Consider the following 17,414-nt stretch of genomic DNA (forward strand, 5'->3'; position numbering starts at 1 on the left):
TGGTATTAATCACGGTAGCCTACCATGTCAAAAACCACTGCAATAAAGTACTTTTTTTGAAAATGAACACAGCATAAAACCCACTCCTACAATACACATTTCACATTTGAGCATATTACAGGATGTGGGAATAGTGCCGTACACCACACACTTATTCTTTTTTTCCAGTCAGAACTAAGTATACATTCATCGTCTCATGCTTGCTTTGTAACGCAGAGCTGGAGTAATGGAGCTCGGCCGCTAGGGAGTGGATGAGTACATTTCTCTGGCTGTTTTTCAGCTCGGGAGGGGGAGAGACAGACAGGAATGAAAGCTTTTCCTCAGAGTTGAGGAGCAGGTTGGGCTTCGGTCGCGAATGAGCGTTAACAGACCGACCGGCGAACAAGAGGAGTTTGTCGAAAACCGCTTCCATATTTTACAAACAGCCGCACGAATGGAGACGAGGACATGAGGCGGAATATGTGTAGACTTTGCTCGGAGCGAGACATAAGTCCAGGATACTGATTAGAGTTGACACAAGCCCAGCTCCAGTAGCAACTCTATCCACACTTCACCTCCAACCCCCTCCTTCACTCCTCAACCAGGAAATCATCGAGCTGTGCTGCTTATCCTTCTTCCCACAGATTAAACAAAAACACCAAAACCCTCGGTGGGTTTATCCATGAGGATCTCGTCGTTTTCTCTTTGGGTTTTCGCCTCTGGAAGTTCGGCTTTACATCTGAAGGGAATCTGCACTGTCGTCGAACAATGAGGTAAAGCGCGTCAAAGCACATTTGTTGCCCTCGCTTTTGTGTGTACTTAGTTTTGCGCGCTACAATGTAACGCATAGTATGGATAATGTGTGAGGCCGCATGTGGGACTTCGCTCTGTTAGCCTACTCACTTTCTGTCCTGTTACTCGCACCTACTGGAGGTGGGGGACCATCACAGGAGCAAGTGTGTCCTTTCGGAGCGTTTACACACTCCAGCTCGTCCGTTTTTGCGTGGCTTTGACAGCCAAAGAGTTCTTTCTTTTATCGCGTTGCTCTATAGCTGTTGAATGGAGCTGAACATTTATTAATAATTTTGCACTGATTTTTCTGGAGATACTTTGAGTTTGAATGAGTTTGTCACCAAATGGGTTCCTTTTCCGTTTTGAGACGATGATTTTAAACATTCTGTCAAACGAATCATGTCATTAATGGTAAAAACAGCATTTTGGCATCTAAATATGCTAAATAAAGCTATATATTCTAAATAGCCGAAATATGTTTGGTTAGAGAGGCCTATCCCTTTTTCCAAGTTTGGAAATTTTTCGGTTCATTTTTTGCCATTAGGCTACTAGCCTTGTACTAGCCTATGTATTTATTAGAAAGAATTTAATGCTGACATTTCAAAAAATATTTATTTTACATATTTTACAGTGCAAGGTTGAATAAACACTATTGTATATACAGTTTATTTACACATTGATTTTTTTACACTTTTTTTTATTAAATGTTTTTTGATAAAGCAAGGAGAACAGTTCAATAAATCGATTTTCCCTAAACTTAAAGTAGTTGTTCAAATAAGGTGCACCTGCTTTGTGCGCCCCATGTGATCTTTTGAATAACATTAATGACTTTTTACAAAACACAGTTAAACGAACTAGTATCGATAACTGTATCCCCAGGCGGTGTGCACGAAGTTGTTTATTGTGCATGTTGAAAATGCAGCTGTCAACCGGTAAATTGGCCCTTTGTAACACGTAGCCAGTCCTCTTTTGTGAGCCCTCCCTGTTCCTTCTGTTCTGGGAGGTGGCCGCGGCGCGAATTCAAAAATCCTACTGTGGGGAAGGTTTGGCTCATGAATATTAATTAGGTCACGGGACATTCACCCAGTAGCGAACGTCAAACATCCTACTTAATATTCAAGACTAAATCCTTTGCCGTAGTTGGATTTGTAATTTGACTGTCAGGGCAGAACCCGGAACTAACCTACATTTGCGCCTTGTAGCCTATAGAGCACTGAAGCCTGGTAATTCCACATCCTGCTTCGGCCTGAGCAGTTGTAGAGTTCAAGGGCGCTTTTAGTTTAGTTTAAGACAAGACACGGGTGAAAAACAGCCAGAAAACAATACATTTCAGCCAGAACACAATACATTTCCGCCATTTTTTTTTTTTTTTTTTAGGAATAAAACGTTGTATAAAATCAGGTGGATTTTACATGAATAAACCTCTCTGTAAAAAACTTCAGATTATGGATAGGAATGAAAGTGTTAAATTAGGTGTATGTAAGAGCTGCTGAAGTGGAAATTTCATCATGAGAAAACATCCTTTAAATAGGCTACATGTAGCCTATTGTAATTGAAATCTACAGACGCAAATAGATAAAGTGCTATAAAATCAACACTTAAAAGTGTATTTTGGTTGTTTTCTTTACACTAGTTTGAAACAACACTTAGGCTATACCAAAAATATACCAAAATCTCAAACTGATGCATATATATATATAAAAAAAACTACTTGCGGCCTGTAGTGTCTTGCCTTAAAGCTAAACAAAAATACACTACATATTTTTCCGATTAAAAAAATAAATAAATCACTACACATTTTTCACTCAAGCTGACATAAAAAAAAACCTGATGGTCATGTTTTCTTGTAGCATGATTCGAAATGTTTTATTCTGTGATTGAATTGATCTGTACAAAGGAGTTAATGGTCTGTATGTCACAAATTTGTTTATATTAGAATAGTGTAGAATACTGTAGTACAGAATCTTAAATATTTCCTCATTATACGTTTATTGGTTAAAAAAAACCCATTGTTGATTTTTTTTTTTTTTTTTTTCTCCCAATTTGGTTTCGGACTTTAGTACGAAAAAAGTATTTTTTTTGTACTTCGTACAATGAAGCAAATTTTTTGTTAAAGACAGCTAGAATATGCTTTTTAATAATGACACACAACATATAATACATGACAAATAATCACAAGGAACTCAAGTGACACAAGCCAACAGGAAAGAGCTTTCCAGATTCTATAAAGTGGACAGAGACTTCCTACTGAGTTGTGCAACCATCCATATTTGTGTAAAATAGGGAAGTGCCAGCACCGACATGTTCTTCCAACATCTTGAGAATGTAAAGCACTCGTTTTGCTATGTAAACAACAACAGCAACCTGACTGACAGGTTTTCGTCAACGCAACTCTTAGATCTGTCTCGCACCAAAATAAGAGTGCATTAAATAAGCATATACACTTTAAAACCTCAGCCATGCATTTCTATGCAAATTTCAGTTCAGCGACGTTATCGGGCAATGTGTTGAAGGGTGACATTTCATGCCATGTTGCCATTGTGACACACAGGAAACTTGGCTCAGGGAGGCCTGCTGGGTTCAAGCAAAAGGTGCAGAGCACGCGCGCACAACCACGAGTTTACTGTGTCGGGTCTGCTTGCATAATAGGTGAAGAATGGAATGTTGTCACATTTACAAGTTTATTGTCCTGTCATGTTGTGGAACGTCAACATCAGAATGCATTGGAGCGGTTAGCGCCTCGTTTTGAATTTTGCCAGGCCACCCAATGTAACAATGGTTTCTCAAACTGACCTTGTTATTTGGGAAGCCCGGTATTGAATTCATGGGAACCCAGGCTAAGTCACTGACCTGCAGTCCCTGGGTTAAGATTACAAAGAACAATCAAAGTTCCAGGGTTATTCAAACACTATACATGGTCCTCTTTAGGCTACGTTCACACTGCAAGCCTATAGTGTTCAATTCTCAGATCCGATTTTTTTTGTATAGCTGTTCACATTGTTGTTTTAAATGTGGCCAATATCAGATTCCAGTGTGCACAGATCATGGTCCCCCGCATACCATACCCCGTCCATACTGACCCGCATGTGCAAAAAAAACTATAAGAAGATGTCACGCGGCTCACTGTCATTCGGAAGTAAACAAGGAGGACATTAAAGTAAAAAACAAAGACGAAGATGCGAAAAAAGAGAGCAGATTTTTTTTAAAACATTTATGAAACGAGCTAACATGTTTTGCTTGTATATCTGACACTGTAATAATTGTTAGTTTTAACACATCACTGTCTTTCCACTGACAGCTTTCACAACTGTCTTGATAATGTCAGGGATATGTAAAATCTTTGAAGTGACTCCCGTGAGCACAGAATTGTGACGAATGTTGCTCTAGAGTGACATAAAAGTCGCATGAATTTCGATTGAGCTGTTCAGACTGAGGTCGCATTGCAAAACACCCGACCTGTATCTGATTTAGGACCACATATAGAAGCGGCCCAAATCGGAATCGAAAATATCAGATTTCATGTGGTTTGTGCTGTTCACACTGTCATGAGAAAAACAGATTGAAGTCGGACCCACATGTGAGCAAAAAAAATGGATTTTGGCCAATGGCCACATTTGCCTGCAGTCTGAATGTAGCCTTTATAAAGGTGAAGTATGTAATTTACCAGTGGCTCAGAACAGGCTCCAAATCTTAAGTGGCTCAAGAATTACTTAACTGTTTAGGACCCAAATTTAAAAAAATTCCAAATTTGTGAATGTGAATCGTATGAATTTGTAAAATGTGAAATAACAACCTCGTGAAATTTGTCACATGAGATTGGGTTGGAAAAGCTCTTAGAGCAGCTTCATGTGGAGTGTTCTTATATAGGCCACAGACACTGAAAATATCAGACGTGAAGATGTGATTTATTCACTTTAGATAAACGTTGTGTAACTATAGTATACTCTATTCTTACAGCGCTATTGTGGCTGCGGTGTGTCAGGTGACAAGTTTGCTGCGTTGCCATGGAAATAAAAGAGGTGATACATTCTAAAATAACAGTCGATTTTGGAAATGCTTCAATTTGAAAACCTCTGGGTTGCATTTTAGTGTAGACAGAACAAAACGGAGACTTATGAAAACGAAGGCGTGGCTGCCCACATTCGCTCCCTGATTGGGTCTTCTCTGGATCATTGCATATCCTTCCCTGATTCGTCGAGCCCCTATCAAATGACCACTATGCTACCGGAAGATGACCATAACAGACCAGCCTCGACAGTGTAAGCAATAACATGGAGACGGAACTGCAAGCTTTGCTGACTTTGTTGTTCTTTTTAGCAGCCATTGTGCAGTTAAACTCTGCATTTTATAATACTGCAGCTGCCTACATGCGCAAGAGGCACGCTATTTTTTTTCGAATATTTTAAACTTGCGTGTGACAGGGACAGAGTGAAATTCTGTTATACAGGATTCGACTGATTGCTTTACCATTTCGACTGCAGTAGATATATTTGCATGACTATTAGTGATGCGGACTGCTTTTAATATATTTACACATTAGAGCTTTGTAGAAACATTGAGTAATGTGAAAATACATAGAGGAAGACGCATCCCAAACAAGTCAAAATGAGGAGAAACTTGTTAAGGAGTGTAAAAGGAAGTGGAGTGGAGTTGTTATGGCGTGTAGTTGTTATGGCGATAATCTGTTTTGTCTAAGCATTGGCACACACATTTTTGAAATCGAAAACATTGTTTTTGCAGTTCTGCCCCTAGTGGAGCTGAACGGCACCCTTCAACTTTATGTGAAAACACAAACGCACAGGTGGTCCGCAGCTGGTTTTCCACACTTGCTGTGTAATCAGTCCAGTTTGTTCCTGTGTGTATTTCTGTCACAGCCTGTCATCCTGGAAGTGCATGTCTGATTAATGGCAGCGCTGTGATTCACTGCTGTTATCAGACTGATGACTGTGTGGGACTCGCCCAGCATGTCTTTATCTAAATGACTTCCACTCTAGTGCTTCTACAGGCTAAAGGGTTTAGGGTGGCACTGGTGGCTTCGCGGTTCGCGCCCTATGCCAGATGCTACAGTGTGGTCCTTCTGCTGCCGGTATTTAATTTCTTATGATCCTGGGTGATTACAGACCATTAGATATCGAAATGATATAGGAGAACAAAGGGGTCAACTAAAATGGGCTTTTTAATGGCTGAGACAGATTTCTTGAAAATAGACTGATGGCTGATATAACCACAGAACATGGATATAAACATCAATTTAAACATCGTTAAATGATGTACACAAAATTACTGAAATGATATTGAACACTTGCCCTCAATTAAACATCATTGGTTTTGGTCAGTGATTTCGGCCCTGCGAAACCATTTCAACGGATACCGAAAATGGCTGTTTTGGAGGAAAATTCTCGTTTGCCGAAATTTTGGTGCATCACTACTTAAGACATAACTGACTGTTTAAGTGAATTCTTGCCAAGATGGACATAATTCTGACATAACTCTGTGTGGATCTGACTGTTCAAGTGCAATACACCATGAAAGAGAACTAAATTCGAATTGCATGCTTTTTATGAAAACTCCAATGCCAATACATCAGTTTCGGGTGTGTGTCAGTCAGAAAATACTTATTTTCTTGAAAGTAATGATCAAGATGTGTACACGTGTATTTATTTGTACTTAAAATATGTCAGTGCTTGGATTTTATAATATGTGCCGTGGAAATATGTGGTATAAATGGTACTGCAGAATCTTTACCAGTTGAAACATTTATACCCCTCCACCCTTAGCTAATGTTTTGAAGGAACAGCAAAGTAAAGTCATGTTGTAAATTGGATGTGTCAGTTGGTCAGCTGTGGGGAAAACGTTCTTCTGGGTCTTTACAGTATTGACTGAATATTATTGAATGGATTGATTAACTCAGAGCAGATGTTTGGCCTAAGTTCACTGGATGGACTTTACATGTAGCCAATGTGACTTAAAAGAAGGTGCATTTATTGTTTGTTATGAATACCTCAGCTCTCAGGATACAATTCGATTAATGCAAATCCTTAGTGCTTATTAGAAGTTAAGAACACAGGAAGGAACCGGAGTGCTGGGTAAAAGCAGAACATTAAGAGTAGGGCTGAGATAGAAACGTGAAATGACAATTAGAGATGCACCGGTCAAACTGGCCATCAGTCAGAACCATTTTTGTTGTTGTTTGTTGTTGTTGGCTGATTTTGTTCCAGACTTGCACACAAACTGCATTGCCCATTTCCTATTTCCCAGAACATTATTTGTGTGGATATATTATTTATTTATTTATTTAATTAGTTTGTCCCTGACAAATAAACTATGTACAAAATACATTAATCTTACGAAAAGATGTTTTGTACCAGAGTTAGCAAATGCTAGTTTCCATCTGCACTCCCTGATTAATTACGAAGTCTGTAAACAGGACGTTAACAGAAGCCAGAGACGAGACGTGCTGAAGATGGACGCAAAAAAAGGAGAGGAGAGCAGAGAAAATACTGTACCAGGCACAGCAAGCTCACTGTTCGCGATGCATATAAATTAATATATAATAAATATAAATAATTAATTGGGGGTGTGGGTTTATATGAATTTATACCATGGTCTGTCTGAATACTCGATTCTGATTGGTTGGAAGGTGTTCCAGTTCAGTTTAATCACTGTTCTATATTAATGCGGTGTTAAAGCGCACACAGAGAACGGAGATCGTGCTGTGCACACGCGGAAACTTTATCAAAGCTGCCCTGCAACTTTTAGTAATAAAATAGCTTTACAAATAAAAGTGTAACATTAAACCTGCTGAGAGTTATCCAGCCTAGAACTGCTTTATTAATGACATAAGTAGGGATGCACCGATACTGATACCAGTAAGTTACTCGGGTGTCGGTCCGATACTGTGCTCATGTACTCGTAAAAATACCCCGATACAACCGCACCCGATATACCACTTTAGGGGCTGTTTAAAAAAAAACGCGCTATGTGAACGGCCCCTTATGGCAACGTGACATTAGCCTAATCCAAAATATTTCCATATGAGGCTCTTTCCTCCTTTCTTGTCAACAAGTGGATTCAGAGCCACCGCATTAGCAGAGCCACCGGTCGCCATGTCTCAGTGTTTTTATGAAGAGGACAGCGCATCAAGAACCGGATTAACCCGGTACTTCGGTACCACCGGTACTTAAGAAAAGCTGGTACCGTAGCGGTTTAATTTTTTTTGTACCGACTTGGTACCGAAGTACCGGGTCTTTTGACAACACTAGATGGACGATACACTGACAGAAATGAGCTAATGTTTAAAGTTGTTTTCTCTCCTCACATATCTAGAGCTATGGCTTGTGGGGAGAGGTCAGGTTGAGGTCAAATACTGTATGTCATTTGGTCTCCATCAACCCTAAGTGGACATCATTGAATGTAAATCTTTGTTGAAGAACATTTGCAGGAAATAGTCGCTGCCAAGAAAAACCATTAAAGGGGATCTTAGGACAAGCTTAAGGACTTGCACCGCAGTGATGTCGAATGCTTTATTCTGATTGGCTAACAGATGTTCTGAGGTGTCGATTACTTCATATTTGTGCTTGTGCATCTGGTTCTCAACTGCATTACAAATCTGGACCACATTACACATTACATTACTTTGCCAAATTAAGAGCTTTGCAGAACCAAGAAGACATTACTCGAGTAAAAAAAATGGCTTGACATTTCTTAGTAGTGAGGTAACACTGCTATTTTTGAAGTAGTTCCTAACTAATGGCTTTGCTATTTGTAGAGAAACTACTGCCTAACACTGTGGAGAGCCTTATGCGCAGTATGCAGTAATTTTCAATAATTCAATGGATCGTCATTAATTATTCTTTACGTTGAGGACTTGCCTTCATACACCACTTGTGTATCATCATACACAAGTCTTGTGTACTGAGCAAAACCAAAAACGGCTGTTTCATTTCAAGTGTTGTTCGTCATGAAGCACACTTGGTTGCGTAATTACAGCCTTTCTTGCCTCAACATGTCTTGATTCTCTTTGGTATTTTGTATGGGTCTGGCCCATCGTACATCTTTCGAATTGCAGCCCTTTTGCTAACCATGAATCACCCACAGCCATTGAAAGCTCAAATGAATATTGATCTGAGCCTCTACGTATTCAAACGGCTTAACATATGAAAAATATCTGCCTTGAATAAGATGAAGGCAGATCTTGACATGCAAATCTCAATGCTTAAAGCGATCACTGCATGTTTAGAAAAAATAGGAAATGTTTCAATGTATGGCTTATTTACATCAAAGCTGCTTGTAACAACTGAGCTATTTATATTGAGTCCTTTGTAAGGGCTCAATAGAGATCAACAGTCATGGTCTGGATGTGGAAATGTAATTCCTTTTCTCAATAGAGGAATTGCTTTGCTATAACATTAACAAAGCCAATTAAGGCAGACCCAAATTTAGGGCTGTTCAAAGTATATATACTCTCAAACAACTATTTATTTGGATATAGTCATATATTTGTATACATATAACCATAAAAAGAATACTATCATAATATAATAATATAAATAAAATGTAATGTAATTTAAGGTCACAGTATTGTACTTTTTTGCTTTGAATAGAATGTTATAATTAATCTCAGAGCTGGTTGTCTTGTGTATGGTACTGTGTGTTTTTTTTATTTTTATTTTTTTTATCTATATGAAAATACTTCTGTAACTAAGGCTTTGCAAAAAGTGGGCTGTCACTGTTACGCTCTTACAGCAACTGTGGAGAACCCGTTTTGGATTTGTGCAATTGTGGAAATCCTTGAAAGACTTTTACATTAATATCAGAATAATATTACAAAATAAGTCCCCCGGCTGAGAATCTCACTTCTCTTTCTGGATTCAAATGTAATATGTCTCAGAGGTCCTTTGAAATCTATTTGACATGTTAGATCAGTAGTAGGGGTCGCCCTGCACCCTGTGGCGTGTGTATTTGCTCCGTGTCGTTGGCCTCTGTTCTCATAGGATCCTGGCGCTCGGCCAGAGTCGCACTGCTTAGCTGGGCCTCTGGCCTCCTTACAGAGGCTCCGTCACGCCCTCGCCAGTTGCTGATTGGTTCATTATCCGGATTTATTGCTTTTGAATGGCTGGTGAAACAGCCCTTGGACAAGATTAGGTGCATGCATTACCACAAGTTGCTTACAGAATCCACTAGATTTAAATGCTGGCAAAATCCATCCATTTCATTCTTTCTGAAACGCTTGTGAGTGTTGTTGTTTTTAAGTAAAAATAACTATTCTACATTTGCTGTGTTTATCAGCTCTGAATTCTCTTAAAACACAATAATGTGATTTTCTACTGAAATGATTGAAGTATGTTAAAATGTGTTAATAGAGTTACACTCTACTGGTAGCTGAATATACAATCAAATTAGCCAAATATTTAATTTGTTACAGAAATCGCCAACCATCTTCACAAACTTGTAATAAGAAGCCCTTTTGTCAACAAAAGAGAAGCTTAAAGGACTCCCTGCAGTTTTCCACATATAAAACCGCTTGCAGGAAAGTTATGAAATTTGGCACACAGAAAGAGGACAGTCTGACCTGTTACTATGGTAAATTTGGATCCTCAGCAAAGACCACAAGAACCAGACAAGTCCCTCTGCACAGACCTATGACTAGCTTTGTCGTCCCCATATACTGGCTTCATATTCAACTATATTATTGATTTGACTGCACTGACACTATTTGATGAGAACTGAACTGACGATGACATCACTGTTTTTCTGCAGAACTGCTTTAGAGTTTAAATGAAACAAATTTAATAACTGAAACTAAAATCTTTACAATGGAACTAAATCAACACTGAACTGACTTCAGCTGAACAATGACAGTATTCTCTTTTAGAGCTGCTGTACAGCTGAAATTTACTGTTTGCATCATTGAATCATTTTCCTGTTATCACAGTAAAGCTGCTTTGAAACAATCTTTATTGTATAAAGCACTATGTAAATAAAGGTGACTTGACTTGGAGTCTCTAACTTAAACCCTGTAACTGTCAGAATTTGCACTGTTTATGCTAATAACGTTTGAACCGCAAGGACTACAAAACAAAATTTCCTCTTGATTCCTTGGCTCAAGACGATTCGAATTCGCATTTTGTTGTAAAATGTTATATTATTTTGAATGCATTGGTGTTATGCAACTCAGTATGTGTCTTCGGCATGATGTCTTGAAGGTGCTCACATTTTAGGGCAGAGAAAACTTATATTGAAATTGAAAAAAATGCTAATAGCTTTTGATTTATTTTGCCTATTTTATTGAAACTGGTCTTGATAGATCCTTTGAGTCATACCAAGAACAATGATACCAATTATTACAGTGTCGCCAGATTCAAGTAAAAAACAAGTTATGTTTTTATGTTGATATACCAAACTGTTATTGTTTAATGGAGCAACATTTTTGAAGGCATGATGTCAAAACAACTCAATAAATCGATAAAAAATCCTCATTTCCATTAACCAATGTTATGCGACCAAAACGTCATTTTTTTTCCTCTCGCGATAAGTCATTCCAAAAATCATAGCAATGGATGTTGGTAGGTTTACGTATAGAGCAGCCACTGCACTATCCGTTATTTTTAATCGAAGGAGACGTAGGCATGTTATCCAAGCATTAATGGCAAGGAAATCTCCTTATACTTGGGAGCGGCCGCATATGAGGTGTTTCTCCCTCCTTTCTGCTTCAAGGTCTTGATAAATTGTGGCATTTCTTTGTTGTTTAGAATCCAGTATTCCCTTAATACTTTTGTCTTTTATGAGTTTAATAAAGAACTCAAATGTCTCGTCTTCTGTCCAAACATACCGCGTCATCTTTAAAGGTGAACTAAGTAACTTTTTTTACCTTAACTGAACAGCTTCGGAGTCATTGGAATGGTTATATTACTTATTTCGGGTTGAATGGTGGTTGTTTCGCACCCCCCTGGTGCCCGTGAGCGTAAAATACGCACTTGCAACTAGGGCTGGGCGATATGGAGCAAAAAATATATCTCGATATATTTTGCTATATCTCGATATACGATATATATCTCGATATCTTTACAGGAAAAATAACCCCCCAAAAACTACTGCAAAAACAAATATGCCAAATACCACAAAGTCTTTTTTTTATTGACGTGCAAATAGGTAGGCTGTTCATGTAGGAACAAAGTGCTTCTGCGACATTTAAAAAAAAAAAATCCCTGTATACAAAAATAATAATTTAACTGTAAAATAAAGGAAGAAATAATACATATTGCACTATTTTTAATAAACCTGTATAGAAATATCATTACTAATTTTGGCAAAAAAAAAAAAAAAAAAAAGCCATATATCCCCCAAAAACTGCACAACTGTAGAGTAAAACATTAATTAAAAAAAAAGTGATAAAAATGCATCTAAAAATTGACATGATTGTCACAAAATCACACTGTCTGGGGCCTCTGGGGAACTCAGAACAACTGCTAGCATAAAGTTTAAGGTAAAAATAACTGCCATTAAATTACAGTATCTTACTACTATACAATTAGATAAACTGTTCATTCATTACATCACTTTACCTCTGTCTTTATCCACCTTTATCCTCTTCTCTTCTTTTTGGCACTGTATAGCAGAATAGGTAACTTAGGCTAATGCTAATGCTAATTTATAATGTGTCATGTAAATTCAGCCATCCGTCACAATCAGGAAACTTTCACCGCGTCTAGACCTTGCGCGAGCTGCCAGGCCCGTTTCTACAGGGGAGCATGTTAAGTGTGAGTGCGCCCTCAAACAAAAGCAATGCGGCGAGAGGCGACGCTACACAAAAAATTACCAACAACAACTGATCGCGCGCGCGCTGTTTCTGACGCACTTCAAGCACTCGCTGGGCGGGGAAAAATGTATGTGCCTGACCGGACTCGGGGCACTTGGTTGAATGAGACAACACGCGAGGGGAGGGGGAACAAAAGCAAGGAGGCGGAGGAGGGCGGGGGCGAGCGCGAGCACAGCACAGAGAAGGCAAACAAGCAAATTGCCGAAATCAGAATTAAATATAAACAATATATCGATATATACGATATGTCAAAATCCATATCGAGTTTAAAAAATATCTCGATATATCGTAAATATCGAGATATCGCCCACCCCTACTTGCAACTTTGGGGCGGCGGGCCACGGGCCGCCGCGTCAGGAAGTCTCGCGTGATATCAGGTCTCGCGATGTAAACAATTGCTTTACGGCCAAAAGAAATCTGCTAAAATGCCGTCATTATTGCGCTCCCTCACGCTGTCCGAACCTGAATGAAGAAGACGTTTTAAAGAATATCCCATCTGCTTTGATGTCGTTGATCTGCTAGCCTCTGGTGTCTGAGAATAGCCAACGAGTTTTTACAACAGTGTTGTCAAATATCTATTCCGAAGCTGTGGGGGGAGCTCTAGAGAGAAACCTGCGAGCAAAAATCGAGAATACAGAAGTATTACTGAATGCAGCTTTAAAGAATGATCAAATTTTACGTAGACCAGGTGACCTGTAAATGCTAAAAAACTGTTTCCATTGCAGTTTTGCGAAATATTCCTTTTTCAAATTACCTGAAAAACCACCTCATGCCAGTGTAAAAACTTTTTTGCGATATATGGGTGTTTTTGCAAAATCGACGTGTTTCTATTAGGCGTATTTTCAATTCGCAATTTCAGTTTGCGCAGTTTGAAGGGTAATGGAAACGTGGCTTATGTCACCCCACTTCACACCTCATCAATTTGGCCACAGCGCCACCAATTGGTCAAAAGTGATAAACAATTAAATTATATTACCAGTGATTCTACTTAAAGACATTTTAGATTATTTTAATCAAAATGGCTGAAAATTACTCATTGTTGCAGTTGGACTGATACTCCGTGCTGTGCTTGCATTACTAACCCTAACCCTTAAATTGTTGCTTTCAGCTATATTTATTATATTATTATTTTTCTTAAATACTGGATTTTATTTTACAGTTAAATATGACTGACCATAATAATGCTTCTTATATTGCTTAATATTTTTATTTAGTAGTAGTTTTTCGTTTAAAACAGCTTTTGTCCTAGATACACTTGCGCATAGTTTTTCAAGTAGCTTTGCTGGTAGGTTTATTCAAGGATCTTGAAGACATTGCCATAGTTTTTCTGGATTTTAGTCTGTTTTTTCTGTTTCTTCATATAATCCCAGACAAACTCGATGATGGTGAGATCAGATCTCCATGTGGAGCATATTGGCTGTTGTCAGACTCCTTGTGCATACAATAATATCACTGGATTATTACAATTAATGGCAAAAAGAATGTTTGGAAATGTAAACTGATATTTCCTACTGACACACTACAGCAAAATATATAAATAACTAACTTAACCTTTTTTTTGGTGAAAATACTAATGTGCCTAAGACTTTTTCACAGTACTGTATTCTGTATTCACAGTACTTTTAAACGGTTAGCTAGTTAGTTGACGAGATTTGAGGAGTTGAGGAGATTGATATGTTTAAAGGGTAAATTGAACTTAAAAGTTATTTGTGGCACATTTTAGATGTCATAGTTTATTTAATTTTTTTGTGAAATTCAAATGCATGTAAATCTAACCCCTCATATTAAGGAAATAGCAAAAAACGTTAGAGCTGGATTTACATAGAGACATCCAGGAAACCAACCGACTCTTAATCTACTGAACAGCTGAACATGAAAGCTGATGCCTCATGGTGCCAACAAAGCTCCTGATTGAAACAGTCAAATTTATTCACTGGGGTCTGGTGTGGCTTGTGTTGATATGTTCTTTAACAGCAGGAAGTTGTTGTAGGCCCTGAGTGTTTTTTTTTTTTACACTAACAATAGCCCTTAATCTGTGATGTATTCTGTTTTATCTGTCGTATTACACTTATTTGTTTGAAGAATATTTCTTTCAGCATATGAATCCAGACAACACAACACTGATACCCACTTGCACAGGTGGTGATGTCATAACAACCAGCTGTTCTGCAGAGAACAACCGTTTTAAACACACGCTCTGTATATTCAGAGAGAGAGAGAGAGAGAGAGAGAGAGAGAGAGAGAGAGAGACTGTAATGGAGTTTAATGGACCTGGTGGTAAAGGAGTCTGTGATTTAGTCTTTATTAGCATAGATCTCATGTCTCTGAGTGTGTCTAGACAGATGCTAAGAAATTCAATAGCACTATATTATCACTACAAAAATGTTGATCTGTGTGGCATCACTTCCATCACAAGGCTCCCCTGGATATGGAAACCTAGACATCATATATTTTAAATTAAAATTGTGATTTCCAAGACTAGACAAATAAAGTAGACCCTTTACTGTTTTGAATGATGTATTACTCTTATCTGACCAAACATTTTGTTTGGTTACTTTTCGCTGTTATCTGGAAAAAATGCAAGTGACCTCTGCATGAACGCTTATGTTATGTGCCAAATAATAGCGCGCATTTATCTAGGTTAACACTAAAGTGAGCGGCCATGTAAAGTTGCTAACATTAGGCTAGGTTTCAAATGATAAGCCATATTTGAGGTCGATGAATGATAGGTGAACATTTGATTTACTTGCCCGACATACTGTAATTAGCACATGGACCAGCTGTGTAAATGATCACGGACTGCGTGACTTCGCCACTTCCTGTGGATTTTTTTTCCTGCGACTAACCAATTAATAAAAAAAATTCAACTTCAACTTTTCATCAACTACCGTTTAGTTCAGTTTTGACTAGGGCTGCAACAAACGATTATTTTGATAATCGATTAATCAAATCGCGATATTGCAGGCCCTTACATTAGGTCACGTGGGATCAAACGACTACTCGACAACAAAGATATTTGTCGACAATGTCGACTAATCGTTTCAGCCCTAGTTTTGACCACTTCTGCCCTGATTTCTTCGAGGGGAGGGGTCTATGTGTGGGTAAATGTATGGGCTTTTTCAGATCTTTCAATCTAATGGACGAAATAAGGTTGCGCAATTTACATATTAATGCGAAATGTGGTGACGGAAAAAAATGATGTAGAGCAGGGTCTGATAGCCACAAGACCACACTGAAAGTGCGTGTAAGAAATCAGGAATGCTGAGAGAACATTGTGCTTGGTACGTTTTTGTCTTCAAACCAAACTTTGTCTTCAGCCGACCACCGTGCTTCCCATAATGTTAACGCATTAGGTCAATGGGCAGAGTGTAGGCAGTCTTTTGTGGCTGTTCGAATGCATTTGACCACATGAGCATCTACACTAAAGCAAGCCAATCGAATGCGTTTTCGACTACCTCTGGAAGTGGTCGAAAGCGGACAACTCAAAACGTTTTAGACCCCGTTTACACCTATATTTAGCGTCGTCTACCTGCGATCGGATTGACAAAAACTCTTCTTAATACCAGGTGTAAACAAGGCCTTATTTGAATGAGAATCATTGTTTAGTCTACAATACAAGTGTTCTCATTTGAGATTGCTGCTGGGATCTGAGATTAAGTGCAGCAGTCATATGGACAGCCTGAGATAAATTGGTTTGGTGTCCTGGGATGTCTGGTGCCTGGCCCCAGTGTTGGCCGTGGCTCTCGCCGTTCTGTTGCAGATCAGCATGACCAGACCAGACGATTCATCCCCAACTGATCTCCAGTAATGAATCGCATTTGCTGCGTTATTAAATTCCTAGAGTTAATATTATATTTGCCTTTTTGGTTCTTTAACTGATTCCACTTTGATATTAACTACAAGCTCCCCTGGAGTATTACAGATGAGCATGTTAGGACAACGGGGAGCGGAATGATTGGCTGCCTCATCTTGACTTCCCCTTCCCTGTGAAAGGGGGCTCTCCCAGGACAAATATCTGTCAGGGGGGGATGTGCACCAACCTGTAAAAGGATTTAAGAGGAAAAGCCTACTGCTGTGTTTGATTGGCCAAATATGGCCATGCGGAGTGCCAGCCAGGGACGTGGAGGAGGAGGAATGTGTTTGTTCTGTCACTGCTTCAAAGAGCTTTCGCTGCATTTTGAGGAAGCAGTGTTTTAAAGGGATAGGCCACTTATAAATTACAATTGTCATCAGTTACTTAGTCTCTTATCACTCCATACCTGTATGACTTCTTCTGTGGAACATAAAAGATATTTTGAAGAATGTCCTGGCCTCTGTTTTCCATACAATGAAAGTGAATAATGTTTGATGTTCAAATCATTGTTAATCAAATCTAAGATGAAACATCTAATGGTTAAAGGTTGAATTCGACGGATTCAAATGTTAACTTGCAAACTTTTTGCAGGAAATTAGGCTGTTAAGATATCAAAATGGAAAGTCAGTAAAACAAAAAAACCAATTACAAGAAACAAGACAAAGATACAAATGAACTAAACAGTGCTTTATTTAAAGGATGTCCCACTCTTTATTTGCTCTTCATCAATGTTTTTTTCTCTCTAACATGTCAGTACTGTGCTAAGTGGATATATTTACATGCCGCAATATAAATGATATCTCTTTCAAATTGTACGCTATGTATGTCTTCGCCATGATATATCGTCATGCCACCCAACCTTAGTTTACAAGTCATATTGAACTACTTTCATGGTGCTTGATTTGTTGTTTTGGAGTTTGACAGCACCAGTCCACCCAAAAATGTAACTTTTGTTATCATTTTGTCACCCTC

General features: G+C 38.6%; 1 protein-coding gene across 4 annotated transcripts in view; it reads left to right on the forward strand.

Moving 5' to 3' along the window:
• Nucleotides 1–209: 209 nt before the first annotated feature.
• The window catches only part of vaspb (vasodilator stimulated phosphoprotein b), a 51,972-nt gene continuing 34,767 nt past the window's right edge, over nucleotides 210–17,414 (forward strand). For 2 of the 4 annotated variants that reach the window (XM_084408675.1, XM_084408676.1), the window contains exon 1: nucleotides 210–752. In XM_084408675.1, the coding sequence (XP_084264801.1) occupies nucleotides 748–752 (5 nt within the window). In that variant the 5' untranslated portion in view covers nucleotides 210–747. The remainder of the gene's footprint in view (nucleotides 753–17,414) is intronic. The other 2 variants (XM_084408673.1, XM_084408674.1) reach the window with 2 other exon arrangements.

Source organism: Rutilus rutilus (assembly GCF_951802725.1).
Source record: "Rutilus rutilus genome assembly, chromosome: 5".
Classification (NCBI taxonomy): domain Eukaryota; kingdom Metazoa; phylum Chordata; class Actinopteri; order Cypriniformes; family Leuciscidae; genus Rutilus; species Rutilus rutilus.